A 25,623-nucleotide genomic window follows, 5' to 3' on the forward strand; every position below is an offset into this window, starting at 1 on the left:
GAAACATTACTAAAACTCAAATCACACATCAAAGCCCACACACTAATAGTAGGATATTTCAACACTCCTATCTCCCACCAATGGACAGATCAACCACAGAAACTTAACAGAGAAATAAGAGAACTAACAGATGTAGTGAATCAAATAGACTGAACAGACATCTATAGAACATTTCACCCAAACAGGAAAGAATATACTTTCTTCTCAGCATATCATGGAACCTTCTCGAACATTGATCACATACTCACAAAGCAAACATCCACAGATACAAAAAAAAACCAGAGTAATCATCTGTGTTTTATCGTATTACCATGGAGTAAAGTTAGAATTTACCAATAAAGCACCCCCATAGAGCCTACGAACTCATGGAAACTAAACAATCAACTACTGAACCACTACTGGGTTACAGAAGAAATAAAGAAAGAAATTAAAGTCTTCCTTGAATTCAATGAAAATAAAGACACAACATACCCAAACCTATGTAACACTATGAAGGCGAAAGTTCTAAGTGTAGCACTAAGTGCCCACATAAAGAAAACGGATAAAGTTCACATCAGAGACTTAACATCACACCAGAAAGCCCTAGAAAAAAAGAAGCAGACTCACACATGAGGAGAGGAAGACTGGAAATTATTAAACTGAAGTTGAAATCAACAAAACAGAAACACAGAAAACAATCCAAAGAATCAATGAAACAAAGAGCTGGTTCTTTGAGAAAATCAATAAGATAGACAAACCACTATCCAAACTAATCAAAAAGCAGAGAGAGAACACTCAGATTAACAAAATAAGAAATGAAAAGGGGGACATAACAACAGACACTGAGGAAATTCAGAGAATCATTAGGTCTTACTACAAAAGCCTGAATGCCACAAAATTGAAAAATGTAAAAGAAATGGATAATTTTTTAGATAGATACTATATACCAAAATGAAACAATACCAGGTGAGCAGTAATTAAAGGCTCCTGGCCATCTCTCTTCGTTCAGAACTTTGACTGGTGACATTATTGATAAAGAATTGACCTTCACTCATAGTTCTCATACATCTAGTCTCCCTCCCACCTTCAGAGACATCTGTCACTTTCCTTTAGGGATTAAATAAATACCATCTTCATAGAGCATTGAGAGTACAGGACAGACAGCATGCTCAGTTAGGTATTTTTGTCACAGGACACATAGTTGTGATAAAGGCTCCCTCTGGTGTTAACAGACCTAAGGCAAGGACACAGCAGATATAAGCCCTCAGAAGAGCCATTGTTCTCTGAGGGTGTGGGGATGCTTATCAGCATTGTTGCTCAATGTGTTCCTTGGAGGAGAAACATAAAGGGAAGTCAAGAGGGATACAGGGCAGTACTGAGAGTGAAGGGGACAAGGCAGTTCCTTGGACACATAATCTACCCCCAACAGCCCATTGGGTTCTGGGAAGTGTTCCTGTCTGAGAGGAAACTCAGCTTAGAGGTAAGAAGAACAGAAGAGACTGAGCTACTTGCTGGAACTGAAGCTCTTCTCCTAAAGGGAGGATTGTACAGTGAGAAGGGAGATGGAGGTGTCCTCTGTTCTTCTCTGCAATGGGTGTACCTCATGGCAGGGGCTTCTGCTCACAGGTAAGGGTATACACTCTCTGACTGTGAGGGTAGAGAGAATCTCAGAAGCAGGCTGTAGTCTTCTAATGAGGGCAGGAACCTGAGAGAAGACTTGAGGTTTCTGTTTGAAGTCATGGGGAAGAAGGTACAATGAGGGACTGAGGCTCAGAAGCCTGAGCAGACAGATGTGAAGAGGGGGAGAGACAAGCCTCAAACATTCAATATTCACAGTCAATTACTTTGTCTGCAGTGTTTTAACACAGCTGTTGCCAACCATGACAGCATGACCGTCCAAATAGAAATCAAACAGGGGTGTACTATAGAGATGGCTGAGTGTGTGGAGACATGACAACCTGAATTTAATCCTCAGCTGCCTCATTGTAGAAGGAGAGAACAGATTCTGGAAGGCTCTTCCCTGCCCTCCACACAGGTGCTGTGGTGTATATCTACAGATGCTAACATAGATGCTAACATTGAGACAAGTGTCTTCACATATGTTTTGTGGCATGTACCCACACATGGGCAAAATGAAACGTATGTTTCTACACAGATTTTTTTTTTTTGGTTTTTCGAGACAGGGTTTCTCTGTGGTTTTGGAGCCTGTCCTGGAACTAGCTCTGTAGACCAGGCTGGTTTTTGGCACACTCTTCACGTGCATACATGGAGACACTTGCCTTCAGAAATACACATATAATATACACTAGTAAATTAAAATAATTTAAATCACACTTGAATATAATTATTGCCATTAACTCCAAACCTGGGAACTCTGTAGATAATCTCATGGGGACACATACCTCTTTCTTTTCTTCCTTCCTTCCTTCCTTCCTTCCTTCCTTTTATCTTTTCCTTTATTCACGTTGCCTGAATCTTTCCCAGGAGATGAAATTTCCAAAACAGCCACACTAATCCCTATCTTCACAAGGCCTTGGCTCTTGTGGACCTGACATCAGTGTATCTGCAAGATGATGTCCTGGGTTGACTGGAATTATAAAGTGGACAGAGAAAAAAGTCAGAAAGGGAGGATTCTCTAGAGTTCGGAAAGGCATCACAAAATATTCTATGTGATGAGTGATATGGGAACACTTATGGGGGAGGCAGACAGACACCTGAGCAGAGGATTCCTAAGGGAATTGGTCATACAGTGTGAGGCTCTGAGGGAATGAAAATCATGTTGCTCATCAAGAAAGATGGACACATTTCTTTCCCCTTATCTAAGCTGAGAGATTGTCAAATAAACTCAACATTGATGGTTTTTCTCTGCTCCCTTCCAGCCTCCCTTTTAACATGCTGGCACCTGCCCACAGCCATCAAAGTCAGAATTGAATCTGTCCCACCTCAAGTGGTTGAAGGAGAAAATGTCCTTCTTCTTGTCAATGGTCTGCCAAAGAGTTCTAAAGCTTTAGTCTGGTCCAAAAGTGTGGAAAATATGGACTATGGAATTGGAACATATTTCCTGGACAAAAATTTAAGTGTACCAGGGACCTTTAACAGTGGTAGACAGACAGTATATAGCAATGGATCCCTACTGTTGAGAAACGTCACCAAGAAGGATACAGGATTCTATATCCTACGAATCTTAAATAGACATGTATTTATTGTGTCAACAGCAACCATGTACCTTCATGTCCACAGTAAGTGATTTTGTGAATTCTGGGTTCTGGGTGGATTTCATTTCATAGGACACACACAGTAGAGTGGCCTGTACCTCCATCCCCTGTGCACTGCAACCCAATTTTGTGCTTTGAGTATTCAGTGTAGGATATGCACAGTGTAGAGTAATGACAATAGATCACAGTCCTTCATTTGTCTTCTCTTTACAGGCAGGTGGACAGATGGTGGGTAACTCAGTCTATGATAACAATAACAGGCTATGTCTAGACTCCCGGGGTTCTCAAAAGAGTGTGTCCTTGAGAAAGACCCCAAAGGAATCAACATTGGGTGCTTACCTCCACCAAGAAGGACAGGAAGTAGCTCACATACCTAGGTTGAGCAGTGGACACGGGGCCTCATCTTAGTCAGATCCTAATGTTCAAATTTGGTTGGATCTCTCTCTTCCCTTCTAGCCATCTTTTGGACTTGTGGGCGCCATGTCACCTCTGCCCAACCTACTATTGAATCAGTACCACCTTGCATTACTGAAGGGGGAAGTGTTCTTCTACTTGTTCACAATCCACCAGAGAATATTAAAGCCCTTGCCTGGTTCAAATGGATGACTGCGTCCAAGAAACTTGAGGTTGCCCGATATATACCAGGCAGGAAAGCAACTGTGTGGGGGCCTGCATACAGTGGCAGAGAGATGTTGCACAGTGATGGATCCCTGCTGCTTCATGGTGTCACTCAGAAAGACCCTGGACTGTACACTCTAGCTATTCTGAGAACAGATTTGAGAAGTGAAGAAGCACAGATACAACTCCAGGTCCACAGTAAGTGATTCTCTGTGATTGTTGAGTACCTGGTAGGCCTTAGACATACAGGACTGCCATGGCTGGCCTAGCTGCCCTTCTCCTCTATATTGTGTTCCCAGGGGGAGATTTGTGCACTTAATGTAGGTCACACCGGTAGAGACAAATGGCCACAGCTCACCTTCCATCTTCTGAGTCCATCTGCATCAAGAAAGACATTGATGGAAAACAACTCTGTCTAGGATGTCAGAGTCAGACCAGTCTTTTGTGAATGTAGATCAGGGAACCCTGAATTCTGTCATCTTTCCAAAATTGGACTAAAGTGACACCGGGGAGCATTTTCTAGTGCTCTACACTTACATCCTTTCAAGGCTGATAGGGAAAATGGTTTTGGATCATCCATGTCAAGCTAGGGTATTTATTAGCTCCAAATGGAGAGTGTCACGAATAAAATCCAGGTACAGAGACCATGGTGGAGTGCTTCCATTTGGCTTGCTCTTCATGCTTGCTCCAACAACTCTCTTATATCACCCAAGATTCCTTGCCCAATGCTTGAACTGCCTGTATTGGTCTGAATTCTTTTGAATCAATTCCAAATTTAAAAATATGTCCTGTAGCTTAGCCCACCAGCCAATCTGGTGGTGGAGTTTTCAACTGAGACTTTTTCTTGCCAAATGACTGTAGCTGTGTCAAGTTGACATAAAACTATTCAGCCTATTACTCAAGCATTTTAAAGACATGAACCTGCCTTGAAGATCAGACTGCTCCCCAGGTTCCATATAGCTCCAAACCTAATGGATACTTGACAGAGCAAGCATATCTATTATTGAAGTCATAAATTGAGTGTTGTTTCAAAGTAAAAAAAAAAAGTAAAATCCTACAACGTGAAAGTTCCAGGTCTATTGAGTTCAGAGGAGTCATCATCCATCATCTTGAACCACAGTGTTCATCTGTGTGTGCAGTGTCTGAGGGAAGTGAGGGAGCAGCCATGTACACACCCCAGGGGCAGTTCCATGCAGAGGATGCAATGGTATCAGGGGCACTGTTGGAAAGGAGGAGGTCATGTATCTACTTTCTACTAAGTTGGATAGATACACAAACACACACACATACACACACACACACACAGACCTGCAACTGTAGGTTGAGTGATGAATCCATCTGATCAGGATGGAGTTTAACATCTTTTCACCAAGAATAATGATCCCCATGTGATGGCTTTTTCTTTTCTCTTTTCCCTCCCAGCTTCTCATTCTCAGTTCTGCAACCCTTTCACTTCTTCCCAACTCAGGATCCAACCGGTGCCTCGCTATGCAGCTGAAGGGGAAGGCATAGTTCTCCAAGTTCATAATCTTCCAGAAAATCTGAAAGCCTTTTCCTGGCATAAATCAAAGTATAGAAACCCGGTCCGTAAAGTTGTAGAATACTGGAGAGCCACGAATTCCATCATCTGGGGGCCTGAAGCCAGAAGAAGAGATATAGTGTACAATAATGGATCCCTGATGCTCCAGGATCTCACTGAGAAAGATGCCGGAATCTACACACTAGCAGTTTTAAACAAAGATTCCAAAATTGAAAAAACATACGTGGAATTTTATGTAAAGAGTAAGTGACTCTCTATGGTCTCCAACTGCTTAAAGAGTCTGATCCCACTTCATACACTAACATGTCGGGACTGGGCTTTTACTGAGCTCTCCTCCAGTGCATTGTGTCCCTGCACTGGGGTTTGGGTCTCTACTGCAGGACACACATGGGGTAGATAAACTGTAATAGATCAGAATCCCACAATTGCCTTTTCGTACAGAAAGGAGGAACTTTCATACAGAAAGGTGTAAACTCAGCCCCAGGATATCAGCTTCAGTCCAGACACTTGGAGCTCTCACCATGCACATGTCCCCAGAAAGATTCTGTTGGAGTCAGGCAGTTCTTGGATAGTTAAATCTTAGGGTCCTAACAGAGAGAACCAGAAAGCCCCAACTCCACAACTTTGCCCCAGGCTGGACTCAAGGTGACACTGGGGAGATTTTTGCAGCTGTTTGTCTAGATTTTCATCAGAGTCACAGGGAACAAGGCTTTACTGACTGTCCAAGTCATGGGACCTACGATCCTAAAGTGTAACACCAGCTGTCTACTGCCATGACAGCTGCAGTTTGGTCGGTCACCTGTGCGTCTCCTTTACATATGACTCAGTGGACAGGTGTCTGGGCCATTAGCCTAATGTTCTGAAGGGTTTATGAGACCTCACTGGAAGTTCAAGGCACCAAGAGAAGAAATCAAAGAGGTAGTTACTTCCGATTTCTCCTTCACCTCAGGAATCCAGACTAGGGAATTGTTTTCTGCAGCTAAATAGTTACAGAAGCTGTTTATGTCACCAGTTCCCCCATCCCAAGCTTAGACCTTTGCTTGTAACTAAGCTTAACTTATGGACATGGCAATGATCATTCATTGTGTGTCCTATCCCAGTGAAACGGGGACACAGAAAACAGTGCCTGAATTAGGGTCCATTAGTCCCTGGGTGGCAGATCCAGAACATAAGTTATGTGTCTAACCACAGCTACAAATTCTCCCCCCTGGAAGATTTATTAAGTCTGAACTAAAGAGAGCCTGGTTGGACTCTCTGGATGACTGCCATTTGATATTCTGTTTCTTCACAGAGTCTGTGACACAGCCCTTTGTGCATATCAGTGACAGAACAGTCACAGGAGGTACATCTGTGATCTTCACTTGCATTTCACCCGACACTGATGTCTCCATCCGTTGGATCTTCAATAACAAGAGTATGCCTCACCTAGGAAGGATGACTCTGTCCCCAACAAAGTGTGGACTCAGAATTGATCCTGTCAGGAGAGAGGATGCTGGAGAATACAAATGTGAAGTCTCCAACCAAGTCAGTATGAAGACCAGTCTCCCAGTCTCTTGGCCGTGATGAGTGAGTGACCTCTCCTCCCATTCCAGGGTAGAATGCTGACATCTATTTAATCAATGTGTACAAATGTAGAAAAATTATGTGGTGAAAATGATTAGGTACTACTCAGGTTTAGCCAGCATGGTGACTCATGCCTATAGTCCTGGGATACATGTGTGTACAAGGGAAGGCCAGGAATTCTAGTGATGCTGTCTTAAAAAGAAAATAAAGACATCAACAAAAATCTAAAGCCTCAAAAGCTTAGCTTGTGGTTCAAATATATAACGATCTCTCAGTATTCATGCAAACTAATTTCAGGAGCCCTAAAGCTTTTGGATGCCCTAAGTATACTCTGAAAGTGATGCATTGTTTTCTTTGAGAAAAACATCCTCTCATATGATCAAGCACATTCCTCATTTCACTAGGTCACCTAAACCCAATGTGCCTGCACACCAGCCAGCCAAGTGAAGTGAGGAAGAGTGGCAGGAGAAGGGTCTGTCTATTTTCACTGTGGTCATCGCTGGTTTCTAAACAGCTTTGATCCATTTTGTTTGATACACAGAAGTAACATCCTTCACATAAGGGCAGATCACACTGTTTTCATCCTGAAAGTGGCCTTCACAGTGGGATTTTGAACATAAGTGTTTTTCTGTTAATATGTATTTCTTTCCTTTTTATTTTCCTCTCATATATTACATACTGACCACAGTTACCTCCTCCCCCCACTCCTTTTTAAATTCCACTTTCCCTCTACCCCAGATCCACTTCTCTTCTCTTTCCCTTCAAAAATGATAGGGATATCTACAGAACATGGCATATCAAGTTATGTTAGACTTGCCACCATCCCTCGTATCAGAGCTTAGAGAGGCAACCCAGTAGGAAGAAAAGGGTCCAAAGGCCGGCAAAAGTGTCAGAGATATCCTCTATTTCCACCTTTAGGAGTTCCCGAAGAATCTGCATCACCATAACTTATACTCTAAGGCCCTAGCTCAAACCCATACCAGGTCTGTGATTATCACTTCAGTCTCTGTGATCCTCTATAAGCCCTGCTCAGTTGTTTCTGTGGTCCATGCGTTCATGGCATCCTTGACCTCTCTGGTTCCTACGATCCATCCTTCCACTATTCTTTGGGGTTCCCCAGGTTCTGCCAAATGTTTGTCTGTATATCTCTGCATCTGTTTTCATATTTTTCGGGATGATGGCACTCTGATAACCGTTAGGCTGGACACTGATCTTCTAGTAGAACAAATGTTCATTAGTCAGCATTTCATTGAAATATTTTTTCGGTTGTGTTTGTTTCTCTTCTTAATTTCTGGGCTGTCAAGCCTCTGTCTGCTTCCTAGTGACCCAGCCAAGATCAGGTCTGGTCTCCCTCTTATGGCATGGACTTTAATTTGGATCAGTTATTAGTTGGCCAATCCACCAAGTTCTCTTCAAACATTACCCCTGTATATATTTCAGAATAGACAAATTGTAGGTCAATTGTTTTGTGGCTGGATTGGTGTCCCCAGTCCCTTTGTTAAAGTTTCCTGTGGTTACAGTAGATGCCTGGTTCAGGTTACCTATGCCTCAGTACCCGGAGTCTTTATAGGGTTACTCTTGTATCTTCCAGGGAGATTCCACCTGCTCCTACCCTAACCTACCCCCAATACATCCACAAATCTTTTATATTTCTTTTTCTAAGGGAAATACAGGTGTCCTAAATTGAGTCTTCCTCGTCACTTAGCTTCTCTATGCATGTGACCAAACAGGGAATCTATTGTTTTGTGTGCAATATTAGTTTACAGTAGTAGAGCTCAGATGGGTGTGTTTGTTCACCAGTTCCAGAAACTACTGTATAATCTTTAGATTAAAAAATAAGTTCATGCCATCTGCAGATCTATTATACACACAATTATTTGTCCACATTTCATTTATTTGTGCTGTGTAATTGTTTTGTCTAGGATATCTAAGAGAATACTGAAGAAAGGTGGCTGCCACAGCATCCTTAGAATGAAAGTTATCTGTGTCCCCAGTGAGTACCGAGTTGGCAGTGGTTTTTCACATGTTCCTCCAATGCCCTGGCCTCTCTTATACCCTTCATTTGTCTGTTTTCATCATTAAAAATTTTCACTTTTGTCAAACTTCTTTATTGATTCAGTCTTAAGAGTTATTCATGTCATCTGTAATGTGTTTTATCATGTATCCATTTCTGTAGGTTCTGGGCTTCTGGGTATTTGTCCATTTCATGTAAGTCACACTACTATTACCCCTATCACTGTTGAGTAGTCATGGAAATTTTAGCAATCTGAAAAACTGACAGGAAGTTCTCAAATTTCACTACCAGTGTTAATAGTATTACTACTTTAAAAACAAAGTTCATCTAATTAAATATTGAAATGCCATTAATCACTTTGCTGAAGGAACTTTTCCCCTTTTATTGAAAATATATTCTTTTCTCATACAATAAACACTGTTTATAGATTCCCCTCTCTCAACCCTTCTCAGTTCCTACCAACCTCCCTATCACTGGGATCCACTCTCTTTCTTTTTCTCTTTAGAGAAGAATAGGACCCTAAGAGATAACAAAAAATTACAAAATCAAATATAATGATATGAAACAAAATTATCACATTGGTGTTAGACCTTGCCACCCAACAGGATCAAAAGTTTCCCAAGAGCAGACACAAGGGTTAGAAACTAACTTTCTCTCATAGTCAGGAGTCTCATAAAAATACTAAACTAATAGCTGTAATATACCTGCATAAGACCTGATGCTGACTCATGTAGTCCCTGCTCATGCTGATATGGTAAAGGAACCTCTTCTCTGAGGACTAGACTTTATAGTACTTGAACATTGTATGAAAGCTGGCAACAGAGGAAAATAGTGAATTGCCAATTCAGTTGTGATTCCTACGAACTACAGCAATTACCAGCATGGAAGATAACCCTATATGTTCAAGAGTGACCATTATCCCTGGAAGGTAATCAAAAACTGTCTAATAGGACGCCAGACTGCTCAAAAGGAAGGAATTTTGACTGGTACTGGAATACAATCAACTGTACATGGATAGTGATTTTATAGATCCTAGAGGATATCCATAATGACCACTTTCCTAAACCTGTTTAATTTCTAGGTTTATTTTAAATATATATCCTTATTCCCACAGGCAAGTGTAGCTCTAGCCCTACACTAAAAATGGTTTTTTTTTGCACAGAGGACATCAAAGAAATGCAAAACGAATCCAAATGTAATAAACAATGGCTACTTGGTGATATGTGTAGGAATATTCCCCATAGACTCACATTTTTGAGTGCTTGGCCCTTATGAAGTTGTACCAGCAGGAGGTGTGGCAAAACCTTCACTTTTATTTACACAGAAAAGGGGAAATGGTGTGGGAGGTCCTTATGTACATGTGTTGCTTTTTTTGGTTAATGAATAAAGAAGTGGTCTTTTGCCTGGCAGAGAAGAATAGAGATAGGTGGGGAAATCTAAACTGAAAGCAGGAAGAAAGAAGGCAGAGTTAGGGGATATCATGTAGCCAAGCCAGAGACAGATGCTAGACAGAACCTTGCCAGTAAGCCACAGCCCTGTGGCAATACACAGATTAATAGAAATGGGTTAAATTAAGATATAAGTGCTAGCCAATAAAGATAGAGCTAATAGGTCAAACAGTGACTTAATTAATACAGTTTCTGTGTGGTTATTTCAGGGTTGAGTAGCCAGGAACAAACAAGTGTCCTCTTACTACATAGCCCTATACTAAAAATGCCCTTTTCTGTAGAGAGGGCATCAAAGAAATTCAAGACTAATCCAAAAACAGTGAACAACAGCTGGTTAGTAATATGTATAGGAATATTCCCAATAGACTCACATGTTTGAATGCTTGGCCCTTATGAATTTGTATCACTAAGAGATGTGGCCTTGTTAGGGTGTTTGTACCCTTGTTGGAAAAGGTTTGTCACTGTGGATGCATGCTTTGAAGTATCATATGCTCAAACTACTCCCAGTGTGTCATACTGTCTCCAGCTTCCTGTGGAGCAAGATGTGGAACTCTCAGCTCCTTCTCCAGCACCATGCCCACCTGCATGTCACCATACTTCACCATACTTTTCACTGTGATGATAATAGGCTAAATCTTTGAAACTTTAGCCCAGCCCTGATTAAATGTTTTTCTTAGTAAGAGTTGTCATGACCTTGGTCTTTACAGCATTAAAATCCTAAGCAAGATAGATACCATGGTGTGTTTAGTCCTACCTGATCTACCTATAGCACAACCCCCTTGCTCTGGCACATCCTAGAAAAGAACTGGAAATACTGTCACAGGCAGAAGATCATGATGTCTTCTGTTAGATTGTGTCTTCTATATATTATGAGATAACTACACCCAAGAAAAGTCAACCATATGGCTGCATAAATAGACCTGAAAAATGATAACATCAATTGACATTATAGAATACATGATGAAATCTGAAGACTTTCCACTCCTACATAAAGATGTCCAGTAGTTAATGAGTTCTGAGAGAGGGAGAGTCAGTGTTCTTTAGGGATGAGACCCCTTAAAAAATAATCTAATCCCACAAGGATTATCCCCGTGAACAATATACACATGGGAAATACTAAATGGACCTATCAAATTGTATTTATATCATTATTGATTTATACATAAATATGTATTTAATAATAATAAAGAAAAACCCATGAAGTTGAGAGGGTGTGGAAAGTCCTAAGAGGATGCCGAGTAGGAGAGGGTGGGGTGGAAAGGATATAATTCAAGTACAATGTGTATGTAGGAAATTCTAAAAAGTACTTTTTAAAAACTTTAAAAATAAAAATAAATGTAAGAGAGTGCTAGGGAGAGAGAGAGTGAGAAATAACTACTAAGAGAGTGATCATGATGGGAGGTTGAGGAGCCTTTTCTAATACTCCCCTCCATTTCTTGGCAACATCCTGGATCAGTATTTTCTTGATGCCCAGGAGAAAGAAAGGTCTGATATTTTATCATCCTTCAGCTGTGGTGGGGTGTTTTATACCATATGATGTAGTTCAGTGTAGTGTAAGTGAAAAGGAGCATGGAGTAGCCAGGTACTGTAAACTGTGATTAGTCAGGTCAAAGCACAGACAGTTTCTACACTCTGCCCTAGAGTGAGCTGCAGGAGTTGTAGTCTGATTAAAGTTGTGGGTATCTGGCCTAAAGCTGAAGACTTGTGTTCTAACACAAAAATGAGAATTTGCATTGATGATGGATAAGAGAAGGGAAACTCAACTAAGAGCTGTAATTTCCTAAGGTAAGTGTTTAGGAGGGGACTCAGAGTTTGTGCTTGCAGAGTACTTGTAGTGGACAGAGGGGGAAAACAGTTCATCAGCAAGAAGCTCTTGGTGAGCAAGAAATGTTAAGAGGACAGGAAAATGCCAGGTTGTTGACTACTCAAAGTTAATCAACATTGGTCATTATATTTTGATGACTGAAGTTTCCAATTATGAGAGGGTGATTCTCAACAGACACAAAAAATTGGAATAACCCCCTGCATCTTATCAGATCACCATAGATTAAAGTTCGAAATCAAGTGAAAGCCTACAAACTCATGAAAACTGAACAATGTGCAACTGAATCACCACTGGGTTAAGGAAGAAATAAGAAGGAAATTCAAAACTTCATAGAATTAAATGAAAATGAATGCACAACATAACCAAATTTATGGAACTCTATGAAAGAAGAGGAGGAAAGTTCATAGCATTAAGTGCCTGCATAAAGAATTTGGAGCTGGGTGGTGGTGGCACATACCTTTAACCCAAACACTCAGGCCAAGTTAGGCTGATCTCTGTGAGTTCAAAGCCAACTGAGTTTACAAGAGCTAGTTCCAAGATAGGCTCCAAAGCTATAGTGAAACCCTGTCTCAAAAAAAAAACCAAAAACAACAACAACAAAAGAATTAAATCTCAGTTGAGGACAACCATCCAGACTGAACCTTCATCTGGCGATGGATGGAGATAGAGACAGAGACCCACATCAGAGCACTGGACTGAGTTCCCAAGACCCAGATGAAGAGCAGAAGGAGGGAGAACATGAGCAAGGAAGTCAGGACTGCGAGGGGTGCACCCACCCACTGAGACGGTGGGACTGAGACTGATCTAATGGGAGCTCACCAAGGCCAGCTGGACTGGGACTGAACGAGCATGTGATCAAACTGGACTCTCTGAATGTGGCTGACAATGAGGGCTGACTGAGAAGCCAAAGATAATGACACCGGATTTTGATTCTACTGCATGTACCGGCTTTTGGGAAGCCTAGTCTGTTTGGATGCTCACCTTCCTAGATCTAGATGGGATGGAGGAAGGTTATTGGTTAAGTAATACAGAAACTTCTTGGCCTCATAGGTTAAAACATAGGTGGGAGGAATAAACAGAACAGAATGCTGGGAGGAAGAGGAAGTGAGGTAAGACGCCTCAGACAGAGGCCATGCTCCCCTCTCCCTGGAAGACGCCATGAAGCAAGCTGCCAGGTCAGACATGCTGAATCTTTCCCGGTGAGACTGATGCTGCACAGATTATTAGAGATGGGTTGATCGGGATATGAGAATTAGCCTGTAAGGGCTAGAGTTAATGGGTCAAGCAGTGTTTAAAAGAATACAGTGTCCATGTAATTATTTCGGGGCATAAGCTAGCAGGCGGCTGGGGTGCTGGGGATGCAGCCCCACCGCTCCTATTACAACATGGATGGGGGGCTTGGACTTCCCACATGGCAGGGCACCCTGACTTCGCTTAAGACTAAAGAGCGAGGGGGAGGGGGAGTGGGGAAGTGGGAGGGAAATGGGAAATTTTTAATAAATAAATAAAATAAAAATATAAAAAAGTGAATTTAACAAGCATATGCCTTCCATTTTCTAGACAGCACTCTTATTGAGATGATTAGAATGTGGTCTTAAAGCTCAAATAATACTTAACAGAGTACCATTGCACTCCATAAAACTTGGAGGGGTTAAGCTGCTAATCACTTGTTACTTTAATACAGTTTGATTTTCCAAGCTGGAAACTCATATTGCTGTTTCTTTCACTTGTAATATTTATATTTGGCTCTTAAAAATTAAGCAATTTCCTATCCAGAGTAATTTTGTTTAAAATGGTAACAGGTTAATATTTTTACATCTGTCAAATAAAATTATTATTTTAAACAAACAAAAAAAGAATTAAATCTCATACTAGTGACTTAATAGCACACCTGATAGCTCTGGAACAAAGGAGGAAACTCACCTGGAGGAGTAGATGATAGGAAATAATCAAACTTAGTGCTGAAATCTGTAGTGAGGTGCTGCGGGCTGCGTTCCCACCCAGCTCCCGCAGTCCTGGCTAGCTTATGTTCCGAAATAACAACACACAAATTATATTCTTTTAAACACTGCTTGGCCCATTAGCTCTAGCCTCTTACTGGCTAACTCTCACATCTTGATTAACCCATTTCTATTAATGTGAATAGCACCATGAGGTGGTGGCTTACCAGGAAGGATCTTAACCTGCGTCCATCTTGGAGAGGAGAGCTATAGCATCTGCTTCACTTAGCTTTCTTTCTCCCAGAATTCTGTTCTGTCTTCCTTGCCTACCTATGTTCTGACCTATCAGGCTAAGCAGTTTTCTTTATTAATTAACCAATGAAACAACAGATAGATAAAAGACCCACCTACATTCAGAAATCAATAAAAAAGAAACAAAGGGAATAATAAAAAGAATCAAGAGTTGGTTGTTTGAGAAAACCAACAAGATATACAAACTCTTATCCAAACTAACCCAAAGGAAGAGAGAGAATAGCTTAATTAACAAAATCAGAAATGAAAATGTGTGTTGCTTTATTTTCTTTTACTCTAACTCCATATTGGAATGCCAAAATGTTGTTTTTTTCTTTCCATTTTGTGTCTTTACTCTTTCTGTTCTAAGCTCTTCTGTGGGAATATTTAACTTCCTCTTTAAGTGCCTCAAGCAATCTCCTAAAGTTATTTTTCAGGTCATTTTCTTCTGCTTCTTCTATATTTGGTTGTTCAAGTCTTGTTGTAGGGCCACTAGATTTTACTGGTGTCGTGTTGCTCTTCGTGGTGTTGCGTGTGTTCTTACCTTGTCTACCCACCTTTTCCTCTCATCGATGTAGTTGGAGCTGTCTGTGTCTCTAGTGATCAATCTTCCAGGTGGCAGTGGATCCAAGGCTCCTCATGTTGCTGTCAGGCCCATAGCTCCAGTCACTCCATTGGTCTCTCCATGTTCCTGAAGTAGCTCAGCACTTCCAGAGGCTGCTCTCCAACACCAGGGGTCATTTGGGCCTTCCTCCATGGAGGTTGCTTGCTGAGCTTGCTGCCTTGGGCCTGCTCTGGAAGAGATTGCTGGTTCAGCCCTACTACCTCAGAAGTCACTGATTCATGCCTGGTCTACAGTGGTTTCTGGCTTGTATTTGCATCTTCAGTGGTGGCTACTTTGTACTTGCTCCTATGTTGGTTGTTGCTTCAGGCCTGCTCTGGCAGAGGCCACTGGCTTAAGGTTGCTTCTGTAGAGGTCACTGGCTTGGGCCTGTTCCAGTTGAGGTAGCTGGCTCAGGCCTGTTCTCACAGATGTCCCTGTCTTGGGCCTGCTCCCTCAGAGGATGTTCCCTTTTACCTATTCCTGTTGAGGTTGATGCCTCAGGCCTGCTCCAGTGGAGATCACTGGCTCAGGCCTGTTTATGTAGATGTCCCTAGCCTAAGCCTGCTCCTGTGGAGGTCTTTGGCTTGGGCCTGCTCCCTTGGAGGTACCTGACTTGCTCCCAGTCCTGCAGAGGTCACTGGCTCTGTCCAGTATACTCCCTTGGCAGCTGCTCCCTTATACTTGCTTCTGTGGAGGTGCTGTCTCAGGCCCACTACCATGGAGATCACTCAAAAATGGCAATCTTACCAAAAACAATCTACTGATTCAATGCAATCCCGATCAAAATCCCAGTGCAATTCTTCACAGACTTCAAAAAACAATACTCAACTTCATATAGAAAAACAAAATACTCAGGTTAGTTAAAACAATCTTGTACAGTAAAGAAACTTCCAGAGGCATCACCAACCCTGGCTTCAAGTTCTCCTATAGAGCTATAGTATTAAAATAGTTTGGTATTGGTTAAAAACAGGCACATGGATCAATGGAATTGAATTGAACACCATAAAATAAACCCACATGCCTTTGAACACCTGATTTTTGACAAAGAGTCAAAATTATACAACAGAAGAAAGCAAACATATTCAATAAATGGTCTTGGCATAACTCGAGGGTGGACTGTAGAAGAATAAAAAGAGATCCATGATTTCCATGATGTGGGAGTCCCCTCTGTATGCTGTCAATATGATTGGTTAATGAATAAAAAAATCTTCTTTGGCTTGTGATGGGATATAGTAGAGCTAGGCTGGGAAAATTAAACTGAATGCTGGGAGAAAGAAGATGGAGTCAGGATAACCATGTAGACCCACAGGAGGCAGATGCCAGATGAAACTTTACCTGGTAAGTCACATCCATGTGGCTATACACAGATTTATAGAATTGGGTTAAGCTAAGATGTAAGAACTAGCCAATAATAAGTTAGAGCTAATAGATCAAACAGTGATTTATATAATATTGTTTCTGTGTGATTATTTTGGGAGTCTGAAGATGAACAAGCAGCCTCCTACAACAAATTGGTGTGCCCATATGGTGGCTAAATCCACATAAAACTGAGAAAGCTTAAAAAGCAATTATAGACAAAAAAAACCCCCAAAGTTAAGCATTTTCTTGGGTGGGCTCTCCTTTCTAGAAGCAAGCAGATTTATAATTCTTTTAAGAGAAGGTATTCTGATTCAGTGGTAGCAGCAAAAACCATGCATTTTCGAAACAGTGGCTTCCTGATTTGCCAGTATAAATGGCTCTAAGTCTTTCAGGGTCTGGCTATGGAGCATTTAAGTGGGGTCTGTGAGCAGCATGTTACAAATTGCTTAATGGCTCAACATAGACCCACTGCATACTTGAAATTGGGGTGATATGTGTGGCTTGCAGAGGTGTTGAACATGCCTCCACCATGCTGAACTGGGTGGAGCAAACATTGAGGGCCCAGTTGACTCTAGCCATGCCAGCTTAGCATTAAAAAAGTGATTTTGATTAGAAAAGGATTACAAATATGCAATAAAACAAATCCAGATGGAAAAAGACCTGTAAATAGGTCACAGTGTTGGATAAATGCACATAGGCTTGGGAGAAAGAAGAAAAATTGTACGAGGTTACAAAAAGAAGTAAATTATTAAAAAATAAAACAAAGTCTTTATTTTTTTATTTTTTTGTATAACATAACATAGCACTTATTGTTTTAACCATTTGAGGTATATAACTTACCACTATAATTGTCCAATTCTCAGAACTTCCAAAGAAAATAGCTATAATCTTGATTGGGGATATTTTTTATTAGATTTTTTAAAAAAATACCAATCCAAATTCCCACTTCCTCCCCTCCTCCAATTCCCTTTACACACCCTCCTACCCCACACCCTCCAATCATAAGAGAGGGCAAGGCATGAAAGAGTCTGTGAGAAATTCTGCAGGACAGAGAAGAAAGTAACTGAAAACTGCTAATATAGGTGGAACTGTCTTTCAAATTTCCTGCTTCATGGAAAAATCTGCTGGATACTATGGGCCTGAAGGTCAAAAATGGATGCCCCAATGGTACAGAAGAACTTTGGGTAAATGTCCAGGCAGTGAGATGTCTCTGTCAATTCTATAGTTTTGGAAGTTGCTTATAATGCACATCCTGTTTACTTAGGTAATATTATATCCTTCTGGGATCTTTGATGGAGTTGAAGAATTTATAATTATAGTTTTCCTTAGTTATGATAAAAGATAAAGTAGATATAAATATGGTAACTGTAGTTTTTGTTTGATACCTGTTTTGTTATATATAATTTTACTATGTTAAAGTTAAAGCCTTCCTTTTTGTTTAAACAGAAAAGGGCAAATTGTCTAGGAGTTCCATCTGTTTGTGTGTTGCTTTCATAGGATAATGAATAAAGAAACTGCCTTGGTCTAGTTGATAGGGCGAAACTTAGGTAGGCGGAAAAGACAGAACTGAATGCTGGGAGGAAGAAGGGCAGAGTCAGAGAAGACATGGATCTTCTGCCTGAGATGGTGGCTGTTTAGAATCTTGCTAGTTAGCCACAGTCACGTGGCGATACAAAGATTAATAGAAGTGGGTTAAAGTAAGATAAAGTTAAAACCTTCCTTTTTATTTAAATAGAAAAGAGGAGGTGATTGGGATTCACATCTGAATGCTGTGAATACAATTGGTTATAGAATAAAGAATCTGCCTTGGCCTGTGATAGGATACAGTAGAGTTGTCAATGTAATCCACCATATAAAAAAACTGAAAAATAAAACCATATGATGATCTCATTGATGCCCAAAAAGCTTTCGACAAAATACAAGATCCCTTCATGATAAAGGTCTTAGAGGGAGAAGGGATACAAGGAACATACCTAAGCATAATCAAGGCAATATACAGCAAGCCAACAGCCAACATCAAACTCAATGGAGAGAAACTCCCAGCAATCCAACTGAAATTAGGAACAAGACAAGGTTGTCCACTCTCTCCATATCTATTCAATATAGTCCTTGAGGACTTAAATGGAACAATTAGCTTCCAAAAGGAGATCAAAGGGATATGAATCGAAAAGAAGTCAAACTCTCACTATTTGCTGAAAATATGATAGTTTACATAAGCAACCCCAAAAATTCTACCAAAGATTTTCTACAATTCATAAACATTTTCCGTACTGTAACAGGATAGGAGATTAACTAAAAAAATCCACAGCCCTTCTGTACTCATATGATAAAAGAGCTGAGAAAGAAATTAATTAGAGAAACATCACCCTTCACAATAGCCACAGATAGCATAAAATATCTCAGAGTAACTCTAACCAAAGAAGTAGAAGACTTTAATGACAAGAACTTTAAATCTTTTTTATTTATTTTATTTATTTTTATTTTTTTTATTTAAAAGAAAAAAATTTCAGCCTCCTGCCAGCCTCCCATTTCCCTCCCCCTCCTCCCGCCGCTCTCTCCCTCCCCCAACTTTTCTCCTCCTCCCCCTCCAGTCCAAAGAGCAGTCAGGGTTCCCTGCCCCATGGGAGATCCAAGGTCCTCCCCCCTCCATCCAGGTCTAGGAAGGTGAACATCCAAACTGGTTAGGCTCCCACAAAGCCAGAACATGAAGTAGGATCAAAACCCCATGCCATTGTCCTTGGCTTCTCATCAGCCCTCATTGTTCGCCATGTTCAGAGAGTCCGTTTTTTTTTTTAATTTATTTATTTATTAAGGATTTCTGCCTCGTCCCCACAACCGCTTCCCATTTCCCTCCCCCTCCCCCGATCAAGTCCCCCCCCTCATCTGCTCGAAGAGCAATCAGGGTTCCCTGACCTGTGGGAAGCCCAAGGACTGCCCACCTCTATCCAGGTCTCGTAAGGTGAGCATTCAAACTGCCTAGGCTCCCACAAAGCCAGTACGTGCAGTAGGATCAAAAACCCACTGCAATTGTTCTTGAATTCTCAGTATTCCTCATTGTCCGCTATGTTCAGCTAGTCCGGATTTATCCCATGCTTTTTCAGACCTAGGCCAGCTGGCCTTGGGTGAGGTAAGCCAGACCCAAAAAGAGGAACATGGGATGTACTCACTCATATTTGGTTTCTAGCCATAAATAAAGGACATTGAGCCTATAATTCATGTTCCTAGAGAAGCTAAATAAGGTGAATCCAAAGACAAACACATAGGCATCCTCAGGAATATTAACCTTCATCAGGCGATGAAAGGAGTCAGAGACAGAGACCCACACGGGAGCACCGGACAGAAATCTCAAGGTCCAAATCAGGAGCAGAAGGAGACGGAGCACGAGCAAGGAACTCAGGACCACGAGGGGTGCACCCACACACTAAGACAATGGGGATGTTCTACAGAGAGTCCGGTTTTATCCTTTGCTTTTTCAGTCACAGACCAGCTGGCCTTGGTGAGCTCCCAATAGATCAATCCCACTGTGTGTAGCTTCATAAAAAGAGTTTAGCAACGAGCCTTCTGTTTCTATTATGTGGAACACTTTGATGAGTATAGGTATTAGCTCTTCTGAAAGTTCTAGTAGAATCCAACACTAAAACTATCCAGCCTTGGGCTTTTATTGGTTGAGAGGTTTTTATTGGAAGCTTCTATCTCCTCGTGGCCTATAGGTCTATTTAAATTGCTCACCCGGTCTTGATTTAATTTTGGTAGGTGGTATCTACATAAAAAATTGTCCATTTCGTTTACATTTTCCAGGTTTTTGGAGTACAGATTTTTGTAGTATGACCTAATGATACTCTGAATTCTTTGAATTTCCTCAGTGTCCATTGTTATGTCCCCCTTTTCATTTCTGATTTTGTTAATTTGGATGTCCTCTCTCTGTCTTTTGATTAGTTTGGATAAGGGTTTGTCAATCTTGTTGATTTTCTCAAAGAACCAGCTCTTTGTTTCATCAATTCTTTGTATGTTTTTTTCTTTTTATTTTGTTGATTTCAGCCCTCAACTTGATTATTTCGTGTCATCTTCTCCTTTTGGGTGAGTCTGCTTCCTTTTTTCTAGAGCTTTCAGGCATGCTGTTAGGTCAGTGATGTGAGTTTTCTCCATTTTCCTCTTGTGAGCACTTAGTGCTATGAACTTTTCTCTTAGCACTGCTTTCATAGTGTCCCATAGGTTTGGATATGTTGAACCTTCATTTTCATTGAATTCAAGGAATATTTTAATTTCTTTCTTTATTTCTTCCTTTACCCAGGAATGGTTCAGTAGGTGACGGTTCAGTTTCCATGAGTTTGTAGGCTTTCTGGGAGTAGTATTGTTGAATTCTAACTTTACACCATGGTGATCTGATAAGACACCTCTTAATTAGACAGTGGAGCAGAACTGACCAGTGGTTGGTACTGACAAGGCCACAATGTTATGGGCAACAGAGTGATGTCCCCATTACTCATCAGACCTCCAGTAGCATGAGCAGAAGAGAGATGACTTTACTCCCACCTCATGCCCATCAATGCCTGGGACAGGTGCAGGTACTGGCCCCAACAACATAAGAGTGAGAGGGCTGGTCATATCCCTCACCAACTGAAGCACTCTGAAGATTGGCCCCTGTGCCTCACCTTGGCAACACCATAGAGCTGATTCTAAAGGTAGAGTTGTGAGACCCCCAAGTGTGTGAAATCAGGAAAACTGGCCCATCCCCCTGCTCATTGTTGCAAGAGGTAAATTAGGTGGGACAATGCTGGAGAGTTCACGCTGGTGCTGAGGACAGGGGAGATCTGGCTGGCAGACTAATTCTATAGCTGTCCAGGCCCACAGCCAGGTTAATGACTTGGCCTAAACCAATACCTACCCATCTATGACCTGCTGAAGCACATGAATGACATGACCTGCAAACCCAAAGCTGCAGGATCTCAATAACACATGGCAACAACAGGCTATCCAAGAAGAGTCCTAGTGAAGGCCCAGCATCAATAGAGTTGTGGAAACCAAAGACCTTGAACCAGAATAATCACTCTGAAATAAACACTTGCAAGTAAAGATATATGGACAAAAGTGTTTACTGCAAGACTCACTGTGTCACATTGCACCTTCCATAATGATATTCTTCAAGTTTCCCTCTTTTATTTTTCCTTCAATTTTGTCTTATTTTGGGGGTGGGTATAAGAGAGGAGAATGGAAGCAAAGGGACAGGGAAATGAATGCTATCAGGATATGTAATGTGAAAGATGCATAGAATAAATTAAAATAAAAAACAAAAACAAAGTACAAAAGAAGAAATGCCCCCACTTTTCTGTATGATGAGACAAGAGAGGTCACTCATTCATCACTACCAGCATGAAAGGGTGAATGGTCATTGAACTGATAGGATTGGAGAACACTCTATACTCTTCATCATTCTCCTTCCTGATAGGAACTATGCAGAGTCATCACCTTGTCAAGGACAGTGCCATCCTCTCTGTGAGCTACAGACTCTGGTTATTGATTGCATATTCTGAAGTGAGCTGTAAGGCAGGTGAGGACCACAGTGCTCTATACTGTAACTGTGGTATCTGGGACTTGGGTAAAGGGCTGTGTCACAGGCTCTGCCAAGCAGAAGAGGAGGGAAATGACAGAAATCTTCAGGTATTTTAAGCAGACACTTAAAAATGCCCAGGTCGGGGATATCAGAACTGTGATAATAGAGCAGTTTCTTGTGGGACAGATCTGATGTTGATGGCATATGTGACCCTGATTCAGCCATGCTTTCCTGGGTCTCTGTTTCTCTTTAAAAGAGTACATGATCATTTTAATGTCCCTGAGTCAAGCTTAGATATGAGCAATGGCCTGTCTTTAAGATGGGGAAGCTGGAATTCCCTAAGCTTTTCTGGCCATCCAGTGGGGTGTGTTCCTGCTGCTGGCTTTCCTTACCCCATTCCACCCTGCCTCCAAGCCCGCCTTTTCATCTGCGAAGACCTTGGAACCCCCAACACAGTCTGCTTCAGGGGTGAGGGGACCTGAGAGCCAGCAGGGAATTTTCCTGCTGCTGGGCCTTCTTTCTCCCATCCCACCCAGCACCCAAGCCTGCCTTTTCTTCTACGAGGTCCTTGGAACCCTGCAAGAGACCCTGCTCCATCTGAGTGTGGTTGACAATTGGGGCAGACAGAGGGTCCAATGATAATGGCACTGGGATTTGTTTATACTACATGTACTGGCTTTTTGGGATTCTATTCTCTTTGGATGCATATTTTCCTAAGCCTAAATGTAGGGGGAAGGACCTTGGATTTCCCACAGGGCAAGTGGCCTTGCTCTCTCTTAGGACTGGAGGGGGTGAGAGGGATGGTGTGTGGGAGAGTGGGAGGGAAGTGGGAGGAGGGGAGAAAGTGGGAATTTTGATTGGTATTATTTATAAAGTAATAAAAAAGAGAAAACATAAAAATGAAATAAAGTCCTAGACCTAATTATTCCAAACACAGATACCTGAACACTGGTGTAGAATACAATCAACAACAGCCAGGGTAATATGACACCACCAGAGCTCAGGTATGCTTTGATAGCAATACCTGAATATTCCAATGCTGCCACAACTCGAGAAAAATGGCCTTCAAACAATTTTAAGAAGATAATAGATGTTCTTAAAAAGGGAATAAAAAACAATCTTAAATAAAAGGGAGAAGATATTTATAATTATAAGAAATATATAAATTGCTTAATAAATGCCTAGATAGACAAGAAAAAACAAACAACCAGGTGAAGAAAATTATTCAACATCTGGAAATTGAAATAGAAGCAAGGAAACAAAACTAAAGGGATTTTGGAAATGGATAATCTGGGTAAGCAAGTAGTAACTACAGATGCAACCATGTCTAGCAGAATACAAGAGATGGAAGAGAATTTCAGGCCTTGGAGATATGATAGACATAAAAAATATCAAATCTAAAAGAGTCACACAAAACATCCAGGAAATCTGGGACACTATTAAAAGACAAAACCCAAGAATAGTAGGAATATTCCAGTTCAAAAACTCAGAATATATATTTAACAAAATCATAGAAGAAAATTTTCTTAACTTAAAAGAACATGTTTATAAAATTACAAGAAACTTATAGAACACCAAGTAGATTGGACCAGAAAAGGAAGTACACAAGTCACAAAATAACCAAAACCAAAATTTTATTTTAAATTTTTTATTTAAAATAAAAAAGAATATTAGAATCTACAAGGGAATAACACCAAGTAACATATAAAATCAGACCTATTTAAATTACCCCTAACTTCTCTTCAGGAGAATCTAAAACCAGGAGGGCCGCACAAATGTTTTGCAGACTCTAATAGATCACAGACTCCAGTTGAGATTACTATATTCAGCAAAAAATTTCAGTCTTAAGGAAGGAGGGGGTGGGAGGAGGGTGAGTGGGGGAGTGGGAGGGGATGGGAGGAGGTGAGGAAGTGTAAATTTTTGAATGGAAAAATAAACAAAAAACTTCAGTCACTGTAGATGGTAAAAACAGGATAGTTCTTGAAAAGTAAAATTTAAACCACATCTACCTAAAAATGCAGCCCCAGCAAAGGAAAAGGCAATAAATGATCACACACACACACACACACACACACACACACACACACACACCATTATTAGCACTAGAATCTAAAAAAAATAGCATGATTTAACAATCACGTCATTAATAGCACTCTTTATTGTAGTAGGAGCTACAGGTTGCATTCCTGCCGCCCCAGCTCCTGGTCACCTGGCTAGCTTATGCCCCGAAATAACAACACACAAATTGTATTCTTTTAAACACTGCCTGGCCCATTTACTCTAGCTTCTTACTGGCTAATTCTTATATCTTGATTTCCCATTTCTATTTATGTGTGTAGCACCGAGGTGTGCTTACTGGGAAGATTCTAGCCTACATCCATCCTGGGTCTAAGCTTCATTGCATCTGCCTGGGAGAGCAGAGCATGGCGACTGAGCTCACTTCCTCTTCCTCCCAGCATTCTGTTCTGTTTACTCCACCCACCTATGTTCTAATCTATCAGGGCCAAGCAGTTTCTTTATTACTTAACCAATGACCTTCCTCCATCACTTTATCAATGGTCTGAATTTGCCAATAAAAGATGCAGGCCAATAGAATGGCTAAAAAAAAATAGGATGAATCCTGCTGTGTATAAGAAATACACCTCATCAAAGAATAGATTGTTGGGAAAAATTTTCCAATCAAATTTACCTAAGAAGCATGCTGGTGTAGCTATTTTAATATCTAACAAAACAGATTCCAATGCAAAATTAATCAAATGGGATAGAGAAGACAATGTTTAAGCATTCAAGGAAATATCTACCAGGATGGCATCTTCATTCTGATCATCTATACCCCAAATGCAAGGCTACCCACAGTTGTAACTCAATGCACACAGTGGAGATTACACATTAACAGTGTGAGACCTGAATACCCCACTCTCACCAATCAGAGACCAATCAGAGTTGTCCAGTCAGAGACTAAACTGAGAAATAATGTAAGTAACAGATGTTATAGTTCAGATGGGCCTAACAGATATGACAGGACAATTTAGTCAGACACAAAAGAATTACCCTTCTTCTCAACATCTCATTGAACCTTCTCAAAATTGACTACATACTTGGTTACCAAAGGAAGTCACAACAGACACAAGACAACTGAAATAACCCTATGCATCTTTTCAGATCACCATGGATTTCAATGGCAATAGAAACCCTAAAATCTCATGGAAATGGAACAACGCTCTACTGATTTACCACTGAGTCAAGAAAGAGATATAGAAAGAAATTAAAGACTTCCCAGAATTAAATGAAAATTAATGCAAAGCATACACAAATTCATGGGTCACATAAAACAGTGCCAAGAGGAAATTTTATAGCACTAAGTGTCTTCATACAGAAATTAGAGAGAGCATATACTAGTAACTTAAGAGAAAACCCAATAGCTCTAGAACTGAAATAGACACACATACCCCAGAGGAGTAGAGGATAGCAGGAAATGGTAAACTGGTGGGTGAAATCTATGAAATATAAACAAAGAGCATCAAAACAGGCTAGGCTCCCACAAAGCCAGTTCATGTATTAGGATTGAAACCCAGTGCCATTGTCCTTGGCTTCTCATCAGCCTTCATTGTCCGCCATGTTCAGAAAGTTCGGTTTTATCCCATGCTTATTCAGTTCCAGTCCCGCTGGCCTTGGT

General features: G+C 40.9%; 1 protein-coding gene across 1 annotated transcript in view; it reads left to right on the forward strand.

The window, feature by feature from the left end:
* The first annotated feature begins 1,541 nt into the window (after positions 1 to 1,541).
* The window catches only part of LOC121449920 (pregnancy-specific glycoprotein 22-like), an 80,116-nt gene continuing 56,034 nt past the window's right edge, over positions 1,542 to 25,623 (forward strand). The window contains exons 1-5 of the mRNA XM_041654582.1: positions 1,542 to 1,605; positions 2,859 to 3,218; positions 3,651 to 4,010; positions 5,235 to 5,594; positions 6,644 to 6,766. Of these exons, the coding sequence (XP_041510516.1) occupies positions 1,542 to 1,605; positions 2,859 to 3,218; positions 3,651 to 4,010; positions 5,235 to 5,594; positions 6,644 to 6,766 (1,267 nt within the window). The remainder of the gene's footprint in view (positions 1,606 to 2,858; positions 3,219 to 3,650; positions 4,011 to 5,234; positions 5,595 to 6,643; positions 6,767 to 25,623) is intronic.

The sequence above is a fragment of the Microtus oregoni genome, unplaced genomic scaffold (genome assembly GCF_018167655.1).
Source record: "Microtus oregoni isolate MIOR12 unplaced genomic scaffold, Mior012 000006F_ref0000085, whole genome shotgun sequence".
NCBI lineage: Eukaryota > Metazoa > Chordata > Mammalia > Rodentia > Cricetidae > Microtus > Microtus oregoni.